General features: G+C 41.2%; 1 protein-coding gene across 1 annotated transcript; it reads left to right on the top strand.

Annotated features, from left to right (window-relative positions):
- Nucleotides 1–35: 35 nt before the first annotated feature.
- On the top strand, nucleotides 36–22,391 carry LOC134193543 (kinesin heavy chain-like). Its single transcript, XM_062662370.1, has 30 exons — nucleotides 36–113; nucleotides 176–385; nucleotides 459–546; nucleotides 642–715; nucleotides 3,035–3,139; nucleotides 3,207–3,255; nucleotides 5,568–5,711; nucleotides 5,770–5,999; nucleotides 6,126–6,183; nucleotides 6,303–6,393; nucleotides 9,099–9,148; nucleotides 9,202–9,530; nucleotides 10,765–10,971; nucleotides 12,020–12,124; nucleotides 12,189–12,236; nucleotides 12,303–12,392; nucleotides 12,451–12,546; nucleotides 12,621–12,738; nucleotides 12,810–12,886; nucleotides 12,940–13,049; nucleotides 13,106–13,145; nucleotides 13,498–13,559; nucleotides 13,622–13,682; nucleotides 13,749–13,820; nucleotides 14,347–14,436; nucleotides 14,497–14,689; nucleotides 14,821–14,850; nucleotides 14,910–15,212; nucleotides 21,975–22,121; nucleotides 22,177–22,391. Exons 2-30 carry the CDS (start codon nucleotides 266–268, stop codon nucleotides 22,212–22,214), a joined length of 3,225 nt encoding a protein of 1,074 aa, XP_062518354.1. The 5' UTR covers nucleotides 36–113; nucleotides 176–265; the 3' UTR covers nucleotides 22,215–22,391.
- Nucleotides 22,392–22,904: the final 513 nt, after the last annotated feature.

Genomic DNA, 22,904 nt, shown 5'->3' with positions numbered 1-22,904 from the left:
TCGGTTGATTGAAGAGAGGTGACAATTAAATTTCTGAGGAAGACGACATCAGTCCAAAGTGCCGTGAAGACTGGTAACCGTACAGCTCAGCTTAGTGGTCATCATCTGCGCGAGTAAATTGGATAGACCACGCCCATCGGTTGTCATCGAGCTGTTGATTTTGAGTCTTACGAAGGTCTGTCATCCGGTGCCGCCGCCGCGTTCGGACGACGATCTCCTGCCGAGTTGTCAACTGACGGTTTGTTGTGAGATTATACGTTGAGGGATGGCGAACGAGTGCAACGTAAAGGTTTTCTGTCGCGTTCGTCCTCAAAATGCTTTAGAGGAAGCGACAGACGGACGGATGTCAATCAAATTCGGAGAGAAAACGGCATTATCTCACAATGTAGGCTCATATACTCTTTCTTATTTCGCATTTTATGGCTACTACGTGTCGTTGGTTAATTGCGTTTGTTTAGGGGCGAGTCTTTCAGTTTGACCGAGTTTTTGATACGGCGACGAAGCAAGTGGAGGTCTACGAGGAGGCAGCCAAACACATTGTTCAAGGTGAATAGAAATAACCTAGCTAACAATCATGATTAGTGCTAATATGTCGTGAAGAGTACGTGCGGCGTGAAAATGAATGACCTATGTAATTCTAGACGTGCTGAGCGGCTACAATGGCACTATTTTTGCGTATGGTCAAACTTCCAGTGGAAAGACACACACAATGGAGGTATGGACACATATGGTGGCAGTGTTGTTTGTCCGCTTCATGTATTATGTTCCTGCTATGTACCCACTAGTACTACTGTCTTTTGGACTAGACAAGTGTATAAATTGTGGAATAGAAAATTTTGCTAATAATGAATGCAGCATTTAACGGTATTACTGCATTTCTATGGCCAAGTGTACCATGCAGAGAAGAATGATGTAAAATTTAGGTCGTCATTTTGATTACATAATCAGCTAGAAATGAAAGTATTGAACCAGGGTGGTGAGACTGGGGCTGTGGGGCTCAGCTTGGAGTGAGAGGCAATGTCATGAAGTGTAGCAGTGTTAGCATAAACATACAGCATACTATTTGTGAGGCATTGGACTACATTACTATTTATCTAATTGCTGTCTAAAGTAAACAAAATGCTGTGACTATCTGGCTCTGCTGATATTCATATTGTCAGCCTCATCAGAGGAAACGTTCTCTTTTTACTTCTGCTTGAAGAAGTTTTTGCAGAGTAGCATGGCACACAAATTCTGAATAACTGTCTTATGCTTCATGTTCACAAGGAACTTACCGACGGCATAGATGCCTGTGCTATTGCAAACTACTTTGCGTTTACTGTTGGTAATTTTGGAAGATTTCAGTTTATGCACAAAATTAGGTATTGTAAATTAGAAGTGACAGTTTGTGATTTTACTTCATGTGCAGATTGTAGTGCAGGGGTGTTCCCAAGATTTTCGTAAGACACCGCGGAAATTGTTATATACCCACACCCACTCTAAGTTTTTTTGCCCGCCTATTGAATTTACACTGAGATGCTGTAAACTGTTGTGTCGTGGAATGCTCAAGCACAGAAGGAACAAAGTGGTTTATTTTCAAAGAAGATTTCTCTCAATCTTAGTGCACTGTGCTTGACCACATGATAGCTATATTAAGCCTTATAGCCGGTGGACCTCAAGAAGCTGAGAACCTAAAGTACATAGGATAGGAAGGGCCAGATATCTACAGAACTCGTTTGTTACCATGAGATACTGACTAAATAGTGGGGGTGCTGACAACTGCTATTGATTGATCTTTGAATAATTGTATTACAATTACCCTAGGGCAGTCTTTGTCTTAATTGGTTTTATCTGCAAACCAATCACCCCAGGAATTACTTGTTAGCCTCAAACAACTTCTCACTTTTCAAAGTACAAATACAAGTTCATAGTCTTCATAGCTAATCATTGCCTACTCATGCAGCAAAGCACGAAGGTCCTGTAACAAGTGGAAGCCAAGGCATAGTGGAATGCTGTGCCTTTTGTATGCTGGAGACAACCCTCTGTCTAAGTGCTACTTTTATACTTTCAATTTAGTCCCCAACTTGTAATATGCTCTGTCACCCTGATTGAAAACTAGACCTTTTCCAATTGTGGAATAACAGTGCATGATGACTGAACAGCAAGGAAAGATGTAGAACCAACTGACTTATTGAATATTTCCTTGTTGTCTTCAGACAGTAGGAGTGTCGGATACTTGTGCGCACCTGTATTCCTTGGCATGTTTGCATATTTTATGTGCGCATGTTTATTCATGAATGTACGTCTCTGTCTGTTTGTCTCTGTCTGTTTGTCTGTCTGTCTGTCTTTTATTTCTTACATTAAACTATGATACAATTCTGCAAAGAACTACAGTAATACAACTATACTAATGTTCATTGAAAGCTAACATTACAGCAAACTAAAACACTTATATATAACTCAGACAAATGAGGAAAAAATTGGGTGCTGAGAGAGTCAGGCCTCTCACAATATGCTAATTTTCTTTGATATAACTTGAACGTTACACTTCTGTAATTGTACAGAGAATCTTTTCCTCCCAAAGTCTAAAATTCTGCAGCATTAGGTCTTCCTGCTTTATCTGATGAAAAGGCTGCCAGTTTCTGCAAAATATTCTCACTTCTCCCCATGATCCAAAATGTTCCATAACCAGTGGAACGACTTTGACTACTGAGCCTCCAGGCAGTTTGTGTTGTTCGTACTTGGACACCTTTCTGGTTTCTCTTCGATTAGCTGCAACCCCTGTTGCCTCGCAGAGCTTGGGAAAACATTTGAGCTCCAAGGGTGTGCCAACGAGATGTCAAGGTCAAGATTAGAATCCGACTCAGATCAAACATGATAATGTCAGGTCTACATTCAGATTTAGTATACCTGTTTCTTGACTCACGACAATGATGAATTCTTAGACTTCTAAGGCACTCTGTCTGTCTGTCTGTCTGTCTGTCTGTCTGTCTGTCTGTCTGTCTGTCTGTTTGTCTGTCTGTCTGTCTTCATATTTGTGCTTTGATGAGTGCAGGGCATCATCACTGATCCAGAGATGCAAGGAATCGTGCCTCGCATTGTGGATGGCATATTTCAATACATCTTTACTATGGACGAGAATTTGGAATTTCACATTAAGGTACTGTAACTTTAGTCTTAAATGATGATGTGATATCCAGTGCAGACAATTGTTTTTGTTTTCTTAGGTAGCCTTATTTGAAATATACATGGAGAAAATTAGAGATCTCCTGGATGGTAAGTATGAAATACTAAGTGCAAGACTACTGTAGATGACTGATTGTTAGTGTTGAATACTTAATATTTGTGACGTCTGTAAATACTGTTGTGACTGAAAAGTCCAGTATTTAGATACTGTATTGGAAAGATATAGGATTGTTAATTGCTATGTGACTGCAGCTGAAGCTATAGATACAATGTAGGTGTGGGTATAGTAGCAGCAACAGCTTTTAGGCTAGTAATGGGGTTATATTATGCTTTTGAGTTTCTCTCAAGTGAATCATTTACTGTTAAAGTACTTACTCAACAGCTCTAATATCACCACCCCTATAGTATAGTATAGCAAACAGTGTATGTACCTTATTTCTGCGAAAGAACGCTGCCCTTACAGAACGCCGCAGGCTCTCGCTACTAACTTAAATGAATGCTTCCCTTAAAAACGCCGTAGGACAGGTAATTGATGTTCATTATACATACCTCATGCTTGACACGTGCCTAGATCGTCTAAACTGCACGGCTGAAGAGAAGCTCTCTTACGAAGCTGCCTTCAAACTCAAAGTAGTACAGTACACGTGATGCTTCAGGAACAGGCTAGCACAACGAGACTGGAGGGTACGTAGACGAACACCGAGTGGCCAAAAACAATTAACCTCAAAGACGATGTTGTGTGCATGGAAAAAGGCAAAGGCAGGAGGAAGAAAGATCAGCCTTGGGCCATGCAGACGTGTGAATTAAGCGTGTAATACTGTACATAAAATGACATTGAAAGAAAGCCGCTTTAATTAATTAATGTATTGGACATCTGGAATTGTGATGCAGTGGAACCTCACTAATTTGAACAGCCTCGTGCTTAGCGCTGTTCGGATTGGTGAAGTTGTTTTGATTACCAAAATGCAGAGCCATGTCAGCTTGAACAGTAGTTGATACCCAATCCATGCCACATAGACTCTATTGTTTGCCATTTGTCTGGTAATTGGCCTGATGCAGCATGTGACCATTATGGTTGAAGGCAAACAGCAATACATCGATGAGTTTGTCCAAATGCTATTTGACTGCAGCTATAGTCAACCAGTGGTGCAGCATCAACATACAAACAAGTGCTGCTTAGTTTTTGACAATTCTGTGTCGTCAAGGAATTGGAGAATGTCTGTTCAATGCAATACCCTAAAACTTTAAGTTGGTTTGTCTGCCTCTCTACTGTGTCCACCGTGATAGAGTATCATTTTAACACAGTTAAGGCCCATGTCAAATGCTGTCTGAGCCAGGACTGTCTCATTCTTCCAAGTGAATGTCAGACCCTTGTTGCTGCTAGAAGAGAGTTTCTGCATAGTCTATTTCCTGAACGCTGGGTAGGGATAATCGCTGCTGCCTGCCTCAATTCATTTTATTGTGTACCAAGTGATAGTGCTTTGGCTGCTGTAAGACTATGGCATTTCTATCCAGCAAGATTGCGATGCAATCTACAAATGATTACTTGGAAGTGTTATACCTCTCTACCCTATATACATATACATATACTATACTACATATAGTCAAGATTGTCTATTACCGACTCATACTTTTATCTGCATAACTTGATATGTCGGATAATCAAATGGCTGATTCAGATGTCTGGTTGCCTAAATCGGATTATTGAGCCGGAAATACTGCAATACGTAGGAAACACAATGGGGTAATGGGTTACATCAGGAGCATATAGGGAGAGAAGGTTAGGGTTAGAAACGTTTATGAGCAAGGAAAACAGGGTAACTCAACTGCACGAGGATCAGTAACAGACAAGAGTGTTGTTTAAATATTGAATTATGTGCACTGTTTTACACTTATTTTGTTTATTAGTAGATCTTTTTGCATATTTAATAAATGGGTTGTCTGTTGTTTGGAAAGGGATGCAAGTTTAGGGTTGCATATGACAGTGCAGACCCTATTGAAGCTAACCCAAAGTGCTACGGCCAAACATGCACTAGAAGAGGTGGTTAACATGGGTGTAATTAACAATGGCATTGCAAAATCTAACAACATATAGCAAACATGATTGACAGCGTGGACAACAGACCGTTTACATGTGTTCCAGACAATTCCTCAGAAACCAGGAATGCGACAGGCTGCTAGCAATACCTTTAAAAAGTGCTACGGCTATGGTTATAGCGCCGTAGTCGTTTTGCCGGTCCTGTAGTGGTAAACTTACGTGGAGATGTTCTGCTAGTGCACAATGAACTTGTCACTAAACTGATAGGCTTCTCTTGGTGGCATCCATGCTAGCAAAGATCTTTTATACTCCTATTTGCTAATTGTGTTGTTTCTTGAATGTAAGCATATGTACATTCTGGTAGTGAACAAAATCAATCTTGCTATTCACGAGGATAAAAACCATGTTCCATACGTGAAAGGAGTCACTGAGCGTTTTGTTTCCAGTCCGGACGAAGTGTATGCGACAATTGCCGAAGGAAACAGAAACAGGCACGTTGCTGTTACAAGTAAGAAATCAAATGAAAATGTGGCTAGTGTAACCAAGTTTATTCTATTGCTGTTAAGATATGAACGAGCACAGCTCGAGAAGTCACTCAGTATTCCTAATTCAAGTGAAGCAAGAAAACTTGGCGACTCAGAAGAAACTGAGCGGCAAGTTGTACCTTGTAGACTTGGCTGGATCGGAGAAGGTTAGCAAAACAGGTGCAGACGGACTAGTCTTGGAAGAGGCAAAGATGATCAATAAGTCATTGTCATCATTGGGCAACGTGATAGCAGCACTGGCAGATGGCAACGTATGTATATACTTTATGTTGTTTTTCGTCGTGTTCATTAGTCTATACATGATTATATGAGTTACGTCGTGTTCATTAGTCTATACATGATTATATGAGTTAAGTGTTTGCATGTTTTTTGTATAGAAGAGCCATGTTCCTTACAGAGATTCTAAGCTGACTCGCATTCTTCAAGAAAGTTTAGGTCAGTATTGTCTTTGTTATCGGTAATTTGAGTGTATTGCCTTTTATTGCTTTCTTTACTTAATTAAGTGCTTTATGTATTTGTTATTTGTTGGGAGTGAGATGATTTTTGTCATGCAGGTGGTAATGCAAGAACGACTGTAGTCATCTGTTGTTCTCCTTCTTCGTACAATGACACTGAAACACGAAGCACTCTTCTCTTCGGTCAGAGGTAAGTGTACGTTCTGTTGAAGTGTTACTATGTTATGAATTACTTGTAGATACTAACAAGTTTGTGTGAAAAAATTGTTATATTGTGTACTTAAAAAGAGCACAGACCTGGTTAGCCCCCAGACTCCACTTTGTACTCATTTTGATTTTGCAGCAGAATTCAAATTCCTTACAACAACAATAGACTTGAAATAAGTTACAGGAGGATGAAGCAGCTAAGTGCAAATGACAATTTATAAGCCAATTGATTTGAGTCTTTATTGTAACTATGTCCAGACTAACTAAATTATTGATGCTTGGATATCTGGACTTGAAACCTGGACCAGCTGTTTGAAATAGAAAATGGAAAGTGTGATGATCATGTGACATTTTGAGCTTGTGCAGTTTTCATTGCACTGCATACAAACGTGAGATAACGAAATGGACACTCAGGCAAAAGGTAGTCATACCGAGTGGAACATGGAAGCAGTCACTGGACCACATGCAGTGTTGACACTTGCTGAGTCATTGATACATAGTTGTAGTATTATGTACTATCAAGTTATTTTATAACAGGCATGATATCATTCCACATGAACACATCGAATTTAATTTCTGTTTGGTCAAGCTTGAAGATGGACTGGCAAATCTGAGCATCAAGAAATTTAATTGTTCTGTCCTTTCCATAAAGATGTGATTTCAACTTGTTGAAATTACAATTCTCTAAGAATTGCAGGAACTATATAGTACGTAATGAGATAACCTACTGAGTTGTCTATTGTATTAAATGTGGGATTTATTTAGTTAGTTGTTTTTATTCTTCTACTCTTTCGGAAAGGTTTCTGTACACTTCTTTGTGTTTGTTGACGTACTCTCATGATTCTTATGGAAATATCGGATGGGTGTAACTAAGAATAGCAGCATGGGTACTTTTCTGTAACTAATTAGCTATGTGGAGAAGCCAAATTAAAGTTTGCAGTTGCTTATTATACCGTTGCACTTGATGGGCATTGTACTGATCTTGTTCATGGATTTTCAATGACATAGTGTAGTGGAACAACGTAAAAGATGCAATAGGAAGAAACAGGGGCAATGTGGAGGTGTGAAATGGCAGTTCTTGCCGTCTTTACTGCACCACAGCTATCAGCTTACTCCTCACAGAAGAAATACCTAACTCCCTAAAGACATCAAAGATGATATTAGTAAGCTCTTGCCATCTTTACTTCACCACAACTACAGTATCAGCATACTCATTACACAAGAAATACCTAACTTTCTAAAGACATCAAAGGTGATATTAGTCAGTTATTGCCATCTTTGCTCCACTACAATTGAAGCCTGGGCTACTGCCAGCATATTCATTACACAAGAAGGACCTAACTGCCCCAAGATACCACAGATGATATTAGTGACAAAAGCCTTTATCACCAACATCATGTTTGAAGAGTGCTAATTTTATTGTTTAATACATACAACCCACAGCTGCAGCTGATAATAAGCAATCATTGAAGCTGTCTGATGAAGACGTGCTGACAGAGTGTTTGCAAGGAATGATTCAGAATAGTTTCTAAGACAAAATGAAGGTGTATTGGCACTCTTACAGCTTTCTTCACTTCTAGCATTCTGTTTATCTAATGAGGTGTTACAGCTATGAAAAATTTGTAGGAATTATGATGAGACACTATAGGGGGGTGAAGAAAACTGTAATTGTGACAGTCTCTTATTGCAGTCATGCAGTAACGTGTGTCTGTTCCTTTGTCTTCTTTGGATTTGCTTTCAAATGCAACTATTTACTAATATGATGCAACTTATTTTGAGTTTCTGTTCTGTATTAATAAATTTATAATTTAATCCAGACAAAGATGTTGCTGCATTTGACTTTTGGATAAACAGTTCTACTGCAAGTTGTCAGATTATTTGCTTTAATTAATTACTTCAAGCAGATGTGTCGTCTGACTAGCTTTTAGCATTGCCATTTGGCATCCATAGAATTTCATCAGAATAGTGAGCTATTGCCATCGTAATTTGTGGTATACATGGTACACTAGAAATTGTAATTAATTTATTGCACTAGTATTTTGAATAACTTTGTCTATTGTAGGCGTGGCTAGGTAGACTACTTGGACAATTCAGCAAGCTGTTAGGGGTTACATGCTGGTAGAGTCGTGCAAGTACTGTATGAGCTATGCAGGTACTGTCCTTTATGAGTCATAGGCTCTCTCTCTGGCATGGCAATCGCTCATACAGTGTTACTGTTAGAAGGAAAACCAAGCATTGGAACAGCAAGCATCAATTGCAGTTGAGCAATTAATAGCGCTATGCCTTGATAGCTCATACACGTACAGAGACTTACAGCAATTGCAGTTGCCGCTAAGCAATAGTGAATAGCAGATTGAATCGACCATGCACTGCTCCTTTAATAACACCAACCATCCCCATAGTATAACTTACTTATAACATGGTGGTTTACATTCAATCTGTCATCTTGACTGTTGGTGCTCATCACATTGATAGAACTTGTCTGCTGCTCTTTCATTTTCTCAGAGATGAGTTCTTTCATAAATAATACTTGACAAATTTGCACAAGTGTGTATAGTAGCTTGCGTAATGTGTTCACTGAGTGGAACTTAAACTTTTGTTTATGAGCTTTACAGATATTGTGCAATTGATCAGTGCATTTTGAACATTAGATTTTGAACACAACAAAGCAGCTGTTTGTATTTGTAGGGCTAAAACAATCAAGAACACTGTTGTGATCAATGAAGAACTGACTGCAGGCATGTTCTATTTGAGTAAACATCGATTAGTATAAATAAATTGTGCTATGTAGAGGAATGGAAGAGAAGGTATGAACGCGAGAAAGAGAAAAACAAACACCTGAGGGCTGCTTTAGAGCAAATGGAATGGGAATTGAAACGATGGAGAGCCGGAGAGCATGTGAGTCCATCTGAGCAGTACAAGTTAAAGGATTTGATGGAGAAAAGAATGGCAGACAAAGCGAACATGCCGATGAAGCAGACATTGTCGCCTTTAGAAAGAGAAGAGTTTGAAGTAGAGAGGCAGCAACTGTATGGGCAATTGGATGAGAAGGATGATGAGATCACAAGTACTTCACAGGAGTTGGAGCAGCTGAAAGCTGATATGGCTCAATTTGAATTGGTATGTTGCTGTATTTGTTGTTCATGTCTGAAATGAATAATGTACTGTTATTGTAGTGAATTTTTACTTCTGGGTCGCAAAAAAATTAACATTGCAGTTGTTACCCTTTTGTTGCTGCTCTGCAGCTTTTGTTTCGTAAGGAATCTTTTGCAATTAATCTTTTTGTTAAAATCAAGCTACTGTAACTAAAGAGAAATTATACATACATACTGTACATGTACATACGTTTGTTTTATGAATTTTATGTACAGTTACTGAAGAGTCAGAGAGAGTCAGCAGTGTTTGTCAAATTGTGTCACAGTTGTTATTTGCTATTTTGTCAACCATGTGCCAATAGTAGGTCCCATTAAAGTCTTATACTGTTGATCGTGTAAGAAAGCAGAGTTCATTGTAAAGAACAAAGTATATATGGTTCTCTGCTTCTGATTTGAATGGCATGGACAATAGTTTATACTTGTAGAATTGAAAACTACTTCTGTATGTTAAAACTGAAGAAACTGAATTTTTTAAATGTTCGTATTGGTCTCAACATGAAACCTGAACTTGTGCAGATCTCAACAACCTCTCATTGGATTAGAGGTTATTGAACTGGACTCTACATGAATTTGTGGTGACTTAGCATAGCCAGGTTTTTCTGAAGTATGTTTGGGGAATGAGGTCAGTGCTTTTTGTTATGCAAAATTGCTATTCTGTTTTTATGTTTTTTTGGTTGTAGTATTGTAGTTGAGAGTGAAAAGTAGCATTCATGATACAAACTATGATATGATACAGACTGAGATTTTAGTTGATAGATACAATGTACTAGGCATTTCATGTACATTGACATAGGAACCTAGCTTTGGGCATGGCACTGAACAACAAGTAGGCCAAATGTACAATGAACAAGTAAAACAGAAGACTTAACGATAACACTAGCAATAGACAACTATCCAGGTAGTTCAGAGTACTTTCTTCTCCATTTTCCTTTTCTGATGAAACACTATCACTGTTAGTTTTAGAGTTCTGTCACTCCAAATACTCAACATACTCAGTCAATTTTCATGCAAACAGAGAGGGGTATGGCTAGGCAGTCAGATTAGACGATGACCATGCAGATGAACAGACATGCAAACATACATAAACAGACAAAGATGGTATTCAAGTTAAATAAGAAATTTGTGGATGATGACTAAATGCGTTTACTTGATGTAATTTTGATGACATTTGTTAATACTTGTGTTAATTTGTTTATTAGGTATTGCAATCATCTCGGCAAGAGAATGCTAGCTTAAGTCATCAACTAGAGAGATTACAAGAAGATTACGACAAGGCTAAAGAAGAAGTGCAAGAAGTTCTTGGGTCACTAGAAGAGGTTGCTTTGAATTACGACATGAAATGCCAGGAAGCAGACGATCAAGTCAAAGAAACAGCAGCTATTGCACAACAGTTGGCAGCAATACAGGTAATCACTTATTGTGGCTCTATTTGAGTGTACCAATTATTTGAGGACAGTCAAGGTAGCAAGTTGGTCCATTGTAATAAATCGTTTCTCCGGCATTGCTCTTAGCTTTTCTTCTTAAAATATATGTTGGGCGCAAAGTGCAGATTTGGACATTGCCCGGTACAGTACTGTACAATCCATGGATAAGTGCCTGTATAAACCATGCATTGCCATTATAAACCATGCATACCTAACCCTAGCTTTAACTGTAACCCTAACCCTAATTCTACACATAGCCCTAACTCTCAGTTTACCCATAATAATCCATATCCACGCTTTGTGCATAACATATACATTAACCAGGTTTGCAGAAAGCTAGAATACAGAGAAGACATGTCATTAATTAATTCTAATTTGGTGTAGATGTACATAGTACTTGAAGTTGCAAATGTTTTTTAGATGCATTGGGGAGCTGACATTTGACCTATATACAAGCAGGAGCGTCGCATAATAGGGGCTAGAGGGGGCTGAAGCCTCACCACATTTTGGGGGCATATTCAAAATTTTTAATATCAGAGACCAGAGCCGAAGTCTTAGCAGCGAGTCAGCCCCACCACTTTTTGCGCCCCTGCGACGCCCCTGATACAAGATTAAGTGTGACCTTCTTTTTGGGTGTTAGTGCACTGAGAAAAGGTGGTAGAATCAAACTACGCAACTTGTTTAACTATGCTTGTATAAGCATTTTACTGTATGCTGCAAGACCGAAAGATTCCGAATGTTTGATTTCTATTTTTGTGTAAGATGATTTGTTTTTTAGATTTTAGTGTTGTGAATGTTTTATTTCAAAATATGCCAAAAATTACATGATCTGTACATATCACTACAGAACTGACAAATCTGAGCTGTGGTAGTGGATGGAACTATTTCCCTCTCAGTTGAATCATTAAGAGTATACGTGCTTTATTGAAAAAAGACATAGTTTAATGTGTACAATCAAAGGGTGCAAGCATAAACCTTGTGCTTTAGTTTTTTGTGCTGTCTTGGTCAGTGATAGTGTTCCTTTTTACAGGATTCATCAGAAAAACTAAGCAAGAAACTAACACAGGCAGAGACTGTGTTGCAAGTGCAACAACGCAAAGCAGCTGAGATGGTCGACAGTCTCCAAAATGAAATGGTTCACACACACACATAAAATCTTAGATGTCAATTGTGTAATATTTCTTGTTATCTAATGTTAGACTGGATTTGACATACTGTTGGGAACAGGAATGGAAGATGTTCATGAGGTTTTTCACATGAACATTTTCAGTATAAGTATCTAAATGTGTTAAATAAATTGTCGTCTGTTGCAGATGCCTGGTGGGTCAAATACTGATGAAGAGTATACAAAGCTTCGATTGCATTTGATTCGAGTAAAAGCCGAAGTAGAGGACATGACAAAGGTTTGATGTTTCGTTTAATGGAAATTGTCGTCAAGTTACAGATATGAATTGCATGTAGCTCAAAGCAAGTCTGCAGGCTGGTCTAGAGTCATCTACTTCAAAAATTTTGAGTTCCGAAAAAGAGCTTACTTCGTGTCGTCTTACCATTGTGCAGGTTCTATTTCATCGATCTTATTTGTAGATCTTTAGTATTTTAATTTGTTGGTTACATATATGTATTTATGGTAGCAAGAAACAAAGTTGCATTCGTTAGCGGTAAACTTAGAAGAAGTAGAAGAGAGGAAACGACTACTTGAAGAGACTGCAGATCAACTGAGTTCTGAATATCATCAACTGAATGCACAGGGTAGTACGCTGTTATTTTGTATTGTTAATTTGTTTTACAGTTGAAGTTGGTACGTTGGCTTGTTGTACTAGATAAATTGAGAGAGGCATCACAGCGAGACAAGGCTAAGCACCAGGAAGGTCTACTGCAGTCTGCTAATGAAATGAGGGTTGGTCTTCTATGAAGTTTGTGAATATTGTCGTCTATAATCGTCTGTTGCAGCAAGCATTGGAAGAAGAGTTGGAGAGTCATCGCGATGCACATCGCCGTCAAATATCGACAATGAGATCGGATGTGGCTAAACTAGAGAAATGTGTTAACGAACTGAAAGAGTTTGTTACTGTATTGCTGTTTATTAGGGCGACGTTTAACAGGGTTTCGTGTTTAGTGAATTGCAACAGAAAGAGATGGCTTATGAAACAATCAAGGTTAGTTGATTTGGTTTGTCTATTAGGTTTATATTAGCTCAGTTGACGTTGGAGTTTGAAGGATGTAACTGTTACTGTTGATCTAAGTTGCAGGATTAGGGTTAGTTAAAAAAATTGGTAATTACATACTTTATTACTAATGGTAATCACCATGAAATGAATGTATGAAAGAGCTGCATTCAATATCAAACTTTATAAGAAGGTTTGAGATAATGGACGATGGAATTGACAGATACATGCATGTACATCCAAACAGTGAAAGGATATCAATCTACAAATACGTTTGCAGTGTTATCAAACTTAGTGTTTTTCCAATTGTTTAGTGTGTAATGTTTTGTTATTTAATTTGCAGTCGGAGTATGAAAGGGAAAAGATTGATCGTCAGATGCAACGTATTGAGTTGGACAAATTAAGGCATGATGATGGCAACAGCATTATACTGCATAGTCGGTGGTGTATGGAATGTGTACGTGTAGATCTCAATCATCAATCCATGACAAAGCAAGGAAAGAACTGAAGGCAGTGGAAGAGACTGTGGTATGTCAATATGCGAAATGGGTATAGCGTGGGATTATTTAGTGATTGGCAATGTTGCCTTTGTAGATTAAAGAGTTGCATAGTCTGCAGCGTGTCCGTCAAGACCTTCTGAAGGAAGTGCAGTCACGTTCTAAGTCGGTAAGGTTCCATAAAGTGAGCTGTAACCTTTTTTCTAGACGTTCTACATACGGTAGACTATGGGCGACGGAGCTGGAGGGATGAGGGGGCTCAGGCACTCTAAACTTTAGCACAACCTGTATTTTTGTAAGCAAACAGTACCTTCGTAGTTTATGTACTCCGATGTCTTTTTATGCCCCTCCCTCCTCTAACTTGAGAGTCGCTCTGCCCACGCCCCCTGTTAGACGTTGGAGTTCTTTTTTTGAAATGGTGGTTTAGGTGTGTGCAGTTTTCTTGCGTGCGTGCACATGTGTGTGTGAGTGTGTGTGTGTGTGTGTGTGTGTGTGTGTGTGTGTGTGTGTGTGTGTGTGTGTGTGTGTGTGTGTGGCTGTGGCTGTGTCTGTGCATGTGTGTGTGTGTGTGTGTGTGTGTGTGTGTGTGTGTGTGTGTGTGTGTGTGTGTGTGTGTGAGTGAGTGAGTGAGTGGGTGCACGAAAGCGCTGTTGCATTTGTACTAGACTTGATGGATTACGTCCACTCTGTTCCAGGGTGTCAACAGCGAAGCTCAAACTCTTGAAGCACAAAAGATCGCATTTTTGGAGAACAATCTTGATCAACTGACCCAGGCACACAAACAGGTCGAAGCTTTTTACCACAGTGACATTCTTATATATATTTTTGGCGTCAAATGTATGTAGCTTGTACGGAATAACACCGAGTTGACTTGTCAACTACCAAAATTGGAGAGACGTCTAGCATCTAAACGAGATCGAGTCAATCAATTGGAAGAATCAATACGAGAATTCAAAGCTAACGCACACAAAGAAAAGCAGCGGCTAGCGACCGAATTGGAAAAATTAAAGAAAGCGTACGAATTGCGAATGCAAAGAGGTAGGAACATCATACAGTTACTATTATTGCTTGTGATTCACACATTGCATGTAATCATATCAACTGCATGCTGATACAAACATTGTAGGCTATCTATCACTTTGTTTCTTGAGTCGCTTTCTATTATTTAGGGAGGACAACGTCCAGACAAGCCACAATCGGTACATAGTGAGCAATCATCGTATTTCGCTCTTGCTGATAGAAATGACTGCATTTATAGTAAAAGCTGTTCGTCCCGGTCAACAAGTGACACCGTCATCCAGTGGCATATGGGGATTGCGGTCGAGCGACGTCTCGCCTTCCATCAGTGGTTCTCCATTTTTGACTCTCCCTGCACCTGATGCCGCCCCTCTTTTTAATCCTGCCACATCGGCCACAATGGGACAAAGTGAAGGTGGCAAAGCAAGGACTAATCCGTTTGCCAGTACAATCTCGAACGAAGCACGTGTTGGTCGACAGTTGGCAGTCGCACCCGACAGTGTGAGAACAGTTGCTGAATCAAGCAGCCGTCACAACTCTGGAGGTAAGGTCACTATTTGTTGCATGTTTGTCTTTGTTCCCACCCGCACTTGTACTCTTTTGGAACCGCTTCCAGTAGGGCCTCTGTAGCCATTAGTTATGCATTGCACGTGCACAGATTTTAGTTTTATGTACAGCATTTTTTAATTAAACGCTGCCTATTTATATGCCGCACTTGCGAAAAGGTATTAAGCACTGCTCTTGTATAAGCGTCACACCTTGTTTAGGCTATACATGCTCAAAAAGCAAATATTTAAAGTAATTTTCTACACTGGCTTAGCTGGCTTTGAACTGTATCTTTGATCAAATTTGCTTTCTCTGTGCAATGGCCTTTAGTTTGCGCCTTACTGTTGTAGGAACTTTAATTGAACCAGTTGCAACAAACTTCTGAGTGAGTCGTATTACAGTGTGACATCTCAGATGGCTACTAATAACTGAACGTCCTACTCGCTTTACTAATTGACACTGCAACTGGGCAAATAGCAAAAGTAGATGCCGCTGTGTTTATTCGAATATATACGGTATGTCATGGATGTCGATTCTTAGCTAAGTAAATTTAATATTGCATCTGCATTAGCAAACCTTTGCTGACGAACGCTTCCAAGTATCTCCAGAGTCCTGTCAGTAGTGCAATGCCTTTATTGTCAAAGTACAGTAGGAAGAGTTACAGCTAACAGATACACAGCCCCCATCTCGTAAGTGATCCAGAATGTGGTAGTCTACCTTACTACCACTAAATGTCTCCAATACAAAAGAGTATTTTTCCAAAGCTGGACAACTTTGGATCTCTCCAAACAAACGACTAGTTTTCCAAAGCTGGACCAGTTTGGATCCGTCCAATACAAACGACTATTTTTTCCAAAGCTGGACCAGTTTGGATCTCTCTCATACAAACGAACATTTTGGATCTCTCCAATACAAACGACTTTTTACAAAGCTGGACCACTCTCTCCCCATTTGCGAGTGTAGAGCGGGGATTACATATATCTTGTGTCCTCTGGTATCTTCCCTCGTCGAGGGTGCGCACCACCACTTTCCCTCCCTCGAAGAGGGAAGATCGTATTGAATGTCTTATTAGACAAGTGTAATCTACATATAGTATATAGCACAGCGATGACATCTTTGAGAATTCTTGCCCCTGTTCAAGCAGTGCGTTATCATGGTAAATCTCTTGCCTCTCTTCCTATACATTTTCAACGACAGTTAGGAGTCCAGGAGTTTGAAATGCATCCCAATGGAAGAGCTTGCATTATGAACCAACATGTTCTATTCGAGTGTGATGATTATACGTAGCTACCAAGTGGGGTCAGTGTTATGGGTGCATTGGCGAGGGAGCTCAGTGCTACCAACATCCAAGAAGCTATGTGTTCTGCAGAGCCGAGAACGGTTATCTCGAGATCGTGCGTCAATGCAGTGGGAATGGGTACCACCGAATACAATGGGACCATGCGTCAGGCGGCCAGGAGCGGTCACCTTGAGATCTTGCGACAGTGTTGGGAATGGGGTGCCATCGATTACGATCAGGTCATGTGCGGAGAGGCCCTGAGGGTCACCTCAAAATCGTGCAAGAGCTGGGAATGAGGTTCCACCCACATCAATGAGGCCATGTGCAGAGCGGCTATGGACGGTCACCTCGAGATCGTTCACCAGTGCCGGGAATTGGGGGCCATCGATTACGATCGTGTTATACTCCAGGCTGCGGGTGGCGGTCACCTTGAAATCGTGCGACAGTGCCTGGAATGGGGTGCCACCCACATCAACCAGGGCCATGCGTGCTGCAGTTGGGAGGGGTCACCTTGAGATCATACCATTGTGATGGGGAATGGGGTGCCACCAACATCAACCGGGCCATAGCTATTGCTCTAGAAGAGAATCGCGATGAGATCGTGCGGTTGTGCCTTGTCTGGGCTGCCCTCCAAATCTGATTTCGATTCCGATTGAGCAACAGACTCGCTGCCACCATAGATCATGTCACTATACACAGTGGTCGGCCTTCTCGTGGAACCGGGTGTACACCAAAGCTCATCGTACGACTCATTTTTGTTGTCGTCCTCGTCCAAAGTCTTTTGATGGTTTCTCTACGTCCATATTTTCTTTGGGAGATCTCCACGCATTCATCCCCGAGTTGAGGGCTTCATCACTGATCATCTTTTCTCTGTGCAGCTGTAGGAGATATACCAGCTTTTTCATCCACAGGGTCTGCAGGGCACACGAGCGTCGTACCATCGATTTGATGTTGGTCAAATAGCTCCAATAGATACTTGAGCTTCTTTGGCAATGGATTCAGAACGTGCGATGCGCTATTGAGCGCCACTCCACGGAAGCCTCCTTGGTCGTACAAGGTCAACAAGTATTCAAACTCCTCCATATACATTAGTTACACAAAATGTTGTGTATGTGCAAAGAAGACGATTTGTAGGGGCACCTGTCGTAAGCCTCGAAATGTCATGCAGTGTCCAAAATTGTAAGACTACCATCAACCACGGCGACTCCTGTTGGTATTGCTATCCTCACCCTCCTTTGAAATTCCAATGGGTTGATCCCATACCTAAAATTGTAAGTGTGGTGCGAATTTAGAGTAGTGTGCATGTTGTAGTCAGTCAAGAGCTTGTGGTGTACACCCAAATGTCATAGCAGGATCTCTCATGAGAAGCCAGGAGTGGCATAGTAGTGTGCAGGATTAAGTCGGTAGGTGTTTCTGCACGCCCTTTGAAACCTTTCGAATACATCTGCCAACAACAACATGTCCGTTCGGAGATAGAGATCGTGCTTGTTTCTCGTGTTCTTACATCCAATGGTCGTCCATACGTGTTTTGCGTGGTCGTAGTCTTCGTCGGAGCTGTCTTTGTTCAACATGCTGTGGAAAGTTCTTTTTGGTCGTGCGGGCTCGTCGAATCTTGCCCAGTCGTCCATGTACTCATAGGGATAGCCCCCTTTGCGGAGTAGGAGCTTGCGTTTTGCATTCTCGGACTTGGTATTGCTTCGTGATATATACATGGTTGTTGGGTCTTGTGCTTTGACCACAACCTGTCAAGGGAGGCTAGCAGGAATTGGACGCTATCGATGAATAGTAAGTTTCCTAGAGAAAATGAGATGTACTTTCTGTTGCTGGGAATGCAATCGATTTTACCTTCCACTTTGGAGATGGCTTGCATCAAGAGGTGGCTGTCGTATCCGCGAAGATTGTGGAAGACACAATGGGTATGGTTTTCGTCATTCGAAGTTTGAGGTTGCATTCGTTGTGGGCTGCACCTCGATATCGTCTCGTGATGTGGCAGTGGTCTTTGACACAATCGAGAGTTCCTTTTCAAGAGTGACTTGTTCCAGGTTTGGCAGAGGGTCTTGCTGCCTTTGGTGTCCTGTTCTTTGCTGGTGTCCTGTTCTTTGCTGGTGTCTTCATCTTTGGTGTCTTTGACAGCTTTGCGTTTTGATAGAGGACCTATGACGCTGGACTTGAATTCTCCAAACTTACGTGTGCTCTGTTTGAATTTATCGGTGGCTGCTTTGATGGTGTCGAACTGACCCCGTCTGTGTGAGGCTCCCATGTACTCGCCCATGTTTGGATCAAATTCTTTGATGGCATCTCGATAGAGAGGTATGACCAATGATTTGTCGCAGATGTGACAGTCTTTTGCCATTTTGTGTTTTCAATGGTCTAGCGTTTGTCATCCACATGGGTTCCTCTGGGATGTTTCGGAGCTGACCTCTTCTTATGGTAGGCATTCTATGAGATGTTGTGCTGCGGCGGGTCCTCGATAGACGACAGGTTGATTGGTTTGGTCATCGTACCCTACGATGATGTACGAGAACCCACAGGCTTCGTGGTGAGCCGTCTTTTGTGTATTGTTTAAGGTGGGATCACCAGTGAGGCCTTCGATTTTGTCCACGAGTGCTTTGAAATCTGTATAGATCACATAGGGCTCTTCTAGTTGGTTTTGGTAATTTTTTAACGTCAGGGTGATTTTTCCTGTTACGGGCATCTTGACTCGGATGGCTCTGGTACAGATGCCTTGGCAATCCACTTTATGTTCTTGTAGGAGGTCTTCTTGCGTGTATTTGTGAAAACATTGCTTGCAGAAGTAGAGACGATGTGTGTCCTTGCTTGTGTTGTTCAGCAGACGGTTCATGTCTTTGATCTAGGCATAGTGTTGTTTACCATCTTTCCCTACGAGAAGAAGGTTGATCTTGGTGGGTGCTTCAGATTTGGATATCCTCAACCGATACGCGTCTTTGTCTCATCCCAAGACATTTGATGGCGAGGTTAGGGTTTTTGCCTCTCCACTTGATCAATGTCTTGAAACGGTGTCGGTTCATGGATGCTGTCCCAACATAATCCGTCGTCTTTGGAATACTTGGTGGGTCATTGGGTGTGGTCTTTGGCTGGGAAGAGTGCCTAGCGGATGGCCCATCGCAGACAGCTGTTGCCTTTGTTCTTGACATTCACGACAGAATTCTTTGCTTGCACCTCTTTGGGTAGGGGATGTATGAGGCACCTGTCAACTGTTTGTATCACGCAATGTGGAGTTGGAGTGTGTTGAGAGGGTGTGGGTCTCTACCGATCCCAGAATGGATTGGAAGCTCTTGTCCAGAGCTGTTGGGATGTCGTCAGCCGTTAGAAGAGGTTCCATGGCGCTTCACTTTTTGAAATCAGTTGGTTGGTGGGGAGGGTGTTGTTTGCGAAATTGAATGTTTATCGATAGAATGGAATTTGATCGCTCTCGGTGTCACGATCTCTTCTACGAGTTTCCGGTGGATCTGAGAGCGAGAGGTAGATAGGAATGCTTGGTGGTCATGGGGTCTTGCAAGTGCCTCCATCTTTGAGCGTTGGTGGTTTTCTATTGCATACCACATGGGTTTCCACTGTAGACACGCGGAGTGGTCATAACCACTGGTTTCTTGGGTTGAGGAGTGGTCAAAACCATTTGGGTTCTGCAATGGCTGGAGCCACTGATTGTGGAGTGGTCAAAACGACTGGTTTGGATTGTGTAGTGGTTCAAACCGCTAGTTTCACACATGTGGCTTCGCACGTGGAGCTGGGGTTGGTTTCACACGTGGAGCTTGGGTCAGCTTCACACGTGGAGTAGTTACAACCAGTGGTTGAGCTTTGGTTTGTGCTTTTGTATAGCTTCTAACCCACAAGTGAATTGATCTAGGGTTGTCACCCCTTGCTTGAGAAGATAAACTATAGAGGAGATTGTTTGTCTAATAGGGTGCAACTTTCTCTACCTCAGAGAAAGCACACAATCTGTTGCTTCATATTATGGTTTAACATAAAACTTTACCATCCACACCAAGAATCACCCTTTCTCAAACGATTGTAGATCTCCATCCATATGGTATCGTATATTATCAAGGCCTTTTTCCAATGGGTATGCATCGACTGGCTTCTTCAAATAACCCCATTACCTCGAATATTTTTTGAACAGATAATTACATCTCGTGATATGTTCATCTGTACGGGTGCTTGTATCCCAAGCTGCCGAGATGTTGTCATATCGCATGTATAACTCAGATATCTGTTTGAGGGTTAGGTAGGATTTTGGAATGTTTTTGGCAGTCCTTACTAGGTATCTTTATCACCCGCAATCATGATTCTTCTGGTGCTTAGAATAGACACCAACTTATCGAAGGATAAGTTGCATCTGACGATGCCTGTGGGTCTCTCACAACACTTCTTATTCTTGAATTCTAATTCTACATAATTTGGGTCAGATATAAGAAATAATCATGGAGCTTGGGTGATCCTCATGTCAGTTACATTATTTTTGCACTCTTTAAACATAACGATCGTTTTCCACGACATCTATCTCATTAGGTGGATATACTAGGATATATGAGGTTGGTTTCACACTTGTAGTGACATGGTCCATCGCTGAGCTATATGTACATAGATTACGTTTGTGTAATAGAGCGTTCAATACGATCTTCCCTTGTCAAGGGCGCCTGGTGGGTGTGCGTGCCCTCGACGAGGGAAGATACCAGAGACCACAAGATAGATATATGTAATCCCCGCTCTAGACTCAGGAATGTGGAGAGAGTGGTCCAGCTTTGTAAAATAGTTGTTTGTATTGGAGAGATCCAAAGTGATCCAGCTTTGGAAAATATAGTCGTTTGTATTGGAGAGATCTAATGGTAGTAGGATAGACTACCGCGTTTTGGATCACTTACACAGTGAGTAGCACCCAGACCGGAAGTGGTCTAAAACCGGTAGTCTACTGCTCATGGCTAGTTACGCTCAGTTAGGTTCCCGTGTTAATGCTGAGTAATCTATGAAATGGATTGATTTCGCGTTAGCAGTTGCAGACAGGTATGTTCTGTTGTTTATTTCAGGCAATTGCAAACATGAACTACTACACTGTTTGAGTAAATACTCTTTCATGAACGTTTCTCGGATCTGATTGGGGGTTTTGTCCATTGTCTCTCATTGTCTCTCATTGTCTGTGGTTGCATTGGACTGCATTGAGAGCGTGGCAGACATACTCACACATCCATTTACACACATAGCCCTCTGAACGGAAGTCAGTTAACCCCTCTATATAAGTATTGAGGAGCTAGTCCCCTAGTTAGTCTCATGAATTTAAAAAATCTGCTTTTTATGGCTCATAGCTGAAAAACTTATGACTGCATATTGGTAATGCCCGCTCGCCTGCATGCAGTTGAGGAAATGTCTGGGGTGGGAAGCTAATGTGCAACACTCAGTGGACTAAATTGACTACACATTCTAGTTGAAGACATTATAAAACAGACGAAAATGTATCCGTTGTAGGGACTGACTCGCAACGCAGCCGTCGTCTTCCAACGGTTCCCAGTCAATCAGTAGGAAAGACGAGATCAAGGGGCTCGAATGGAAAAACAGGAGTTTTGGCTGCCACAGACGCGGTGTGTGTGGTAGATACCGCTCAACAACCAGACGGTAAGTCATTTGGTATACTAACATTTTGCAACGTGAAGTTGATGTATTCTTGCAGGTGCGGTATCCTCACATCGACGTGAAGACTATGTGTAGAAATCACGGCATGTTGTACTGATGTAAATGGATTTGTTAAAGATAAACTTTTGTTTTACAACCAGAGTTTGGGAGGTTTATTTTCATAGTGAACTTTAGATGCAATGCATGAAGTACCACTTTCTGCCTAAGAATTTTGTGTACATCAAATAAATCTTAAACGCTAGGACAGGAGAATATCGTCGTTTCGTGTACTGGTAACTTGCGAGATGGATAGTCTTGTAGGCAAAGACCCTAAAAGTCCAAACGGAACGACGTCGACGAGAAGAGGGAAGGGTTCGTCAAGACTTATCGACTGCAACGTTTGTCTCAGGGGTTACTGTTGTTGTGCAAGAGACATGTATGGTGGTGAGCCAAAGATTAACGCAAGTTCCCGTCTTTTAGCTATGTCACTGGATCTCGCTGTTATGACGCGCAACTTATTGTTAAATACAGACATGGGCATAATTATGGAGCCACCCTGAGCATGTGACTTAGATTAAAATATTATTGGACTTCCTCAGACACAGCAAGTACATGCATCTACAGTGACAGCTGCACTTCTAGTAAATTAATACAAGTCTAATGGTGAGGTAACGGCTCTGATTGTGCAATCCACATGTCTGCAGGTCTGAGATTGGAGGTGATGTGTGACCTGTTGAGATACACAACTGCTTCTTACTGTGTCAGTTCAACCAGTAAATTTGGAAG

The sequence above is a fragment of the Corticium candelabrum genome, chromosome 17 (assembly GCF_963422355.1).
Source record: "Corticium candelabrum chromosome 17, ooCorCand1.1, whole genome shotgun sequence".
Taxonomy (NCBI): Eukaryota; Metazoa; Porifera; class Homoscleromorpha; order Homosclerophorida; family Plakinidae; genus Corticium; species Corticium candelabrum.
This window is presented reverse-complemented; position numbering and strand designations above follow the sequence as displayed.

Coding starts and splice junctions, on each gene's coding strand:
- LOC134193543 (XM_062662370.1), top strand. CDS start 266: ATGGCGAACGAGTGCAACGTAAAGGTTTTCTGTCGCGTTCGTCCTCAA. Junction 716..3,034: donor GAAAGACACACACAATGGAG/GTATGGACACAT, acceptor TGATGAGTGCAG/GGCATCATCACTGATCCAGA. Junction 6,184..6,302: donor CATTCTTCAAGAAAGTTTAG/GTCAGTATTGTC, acceptor TTTGTCATGCAG/GTGGTAATGCAAGAACGACT.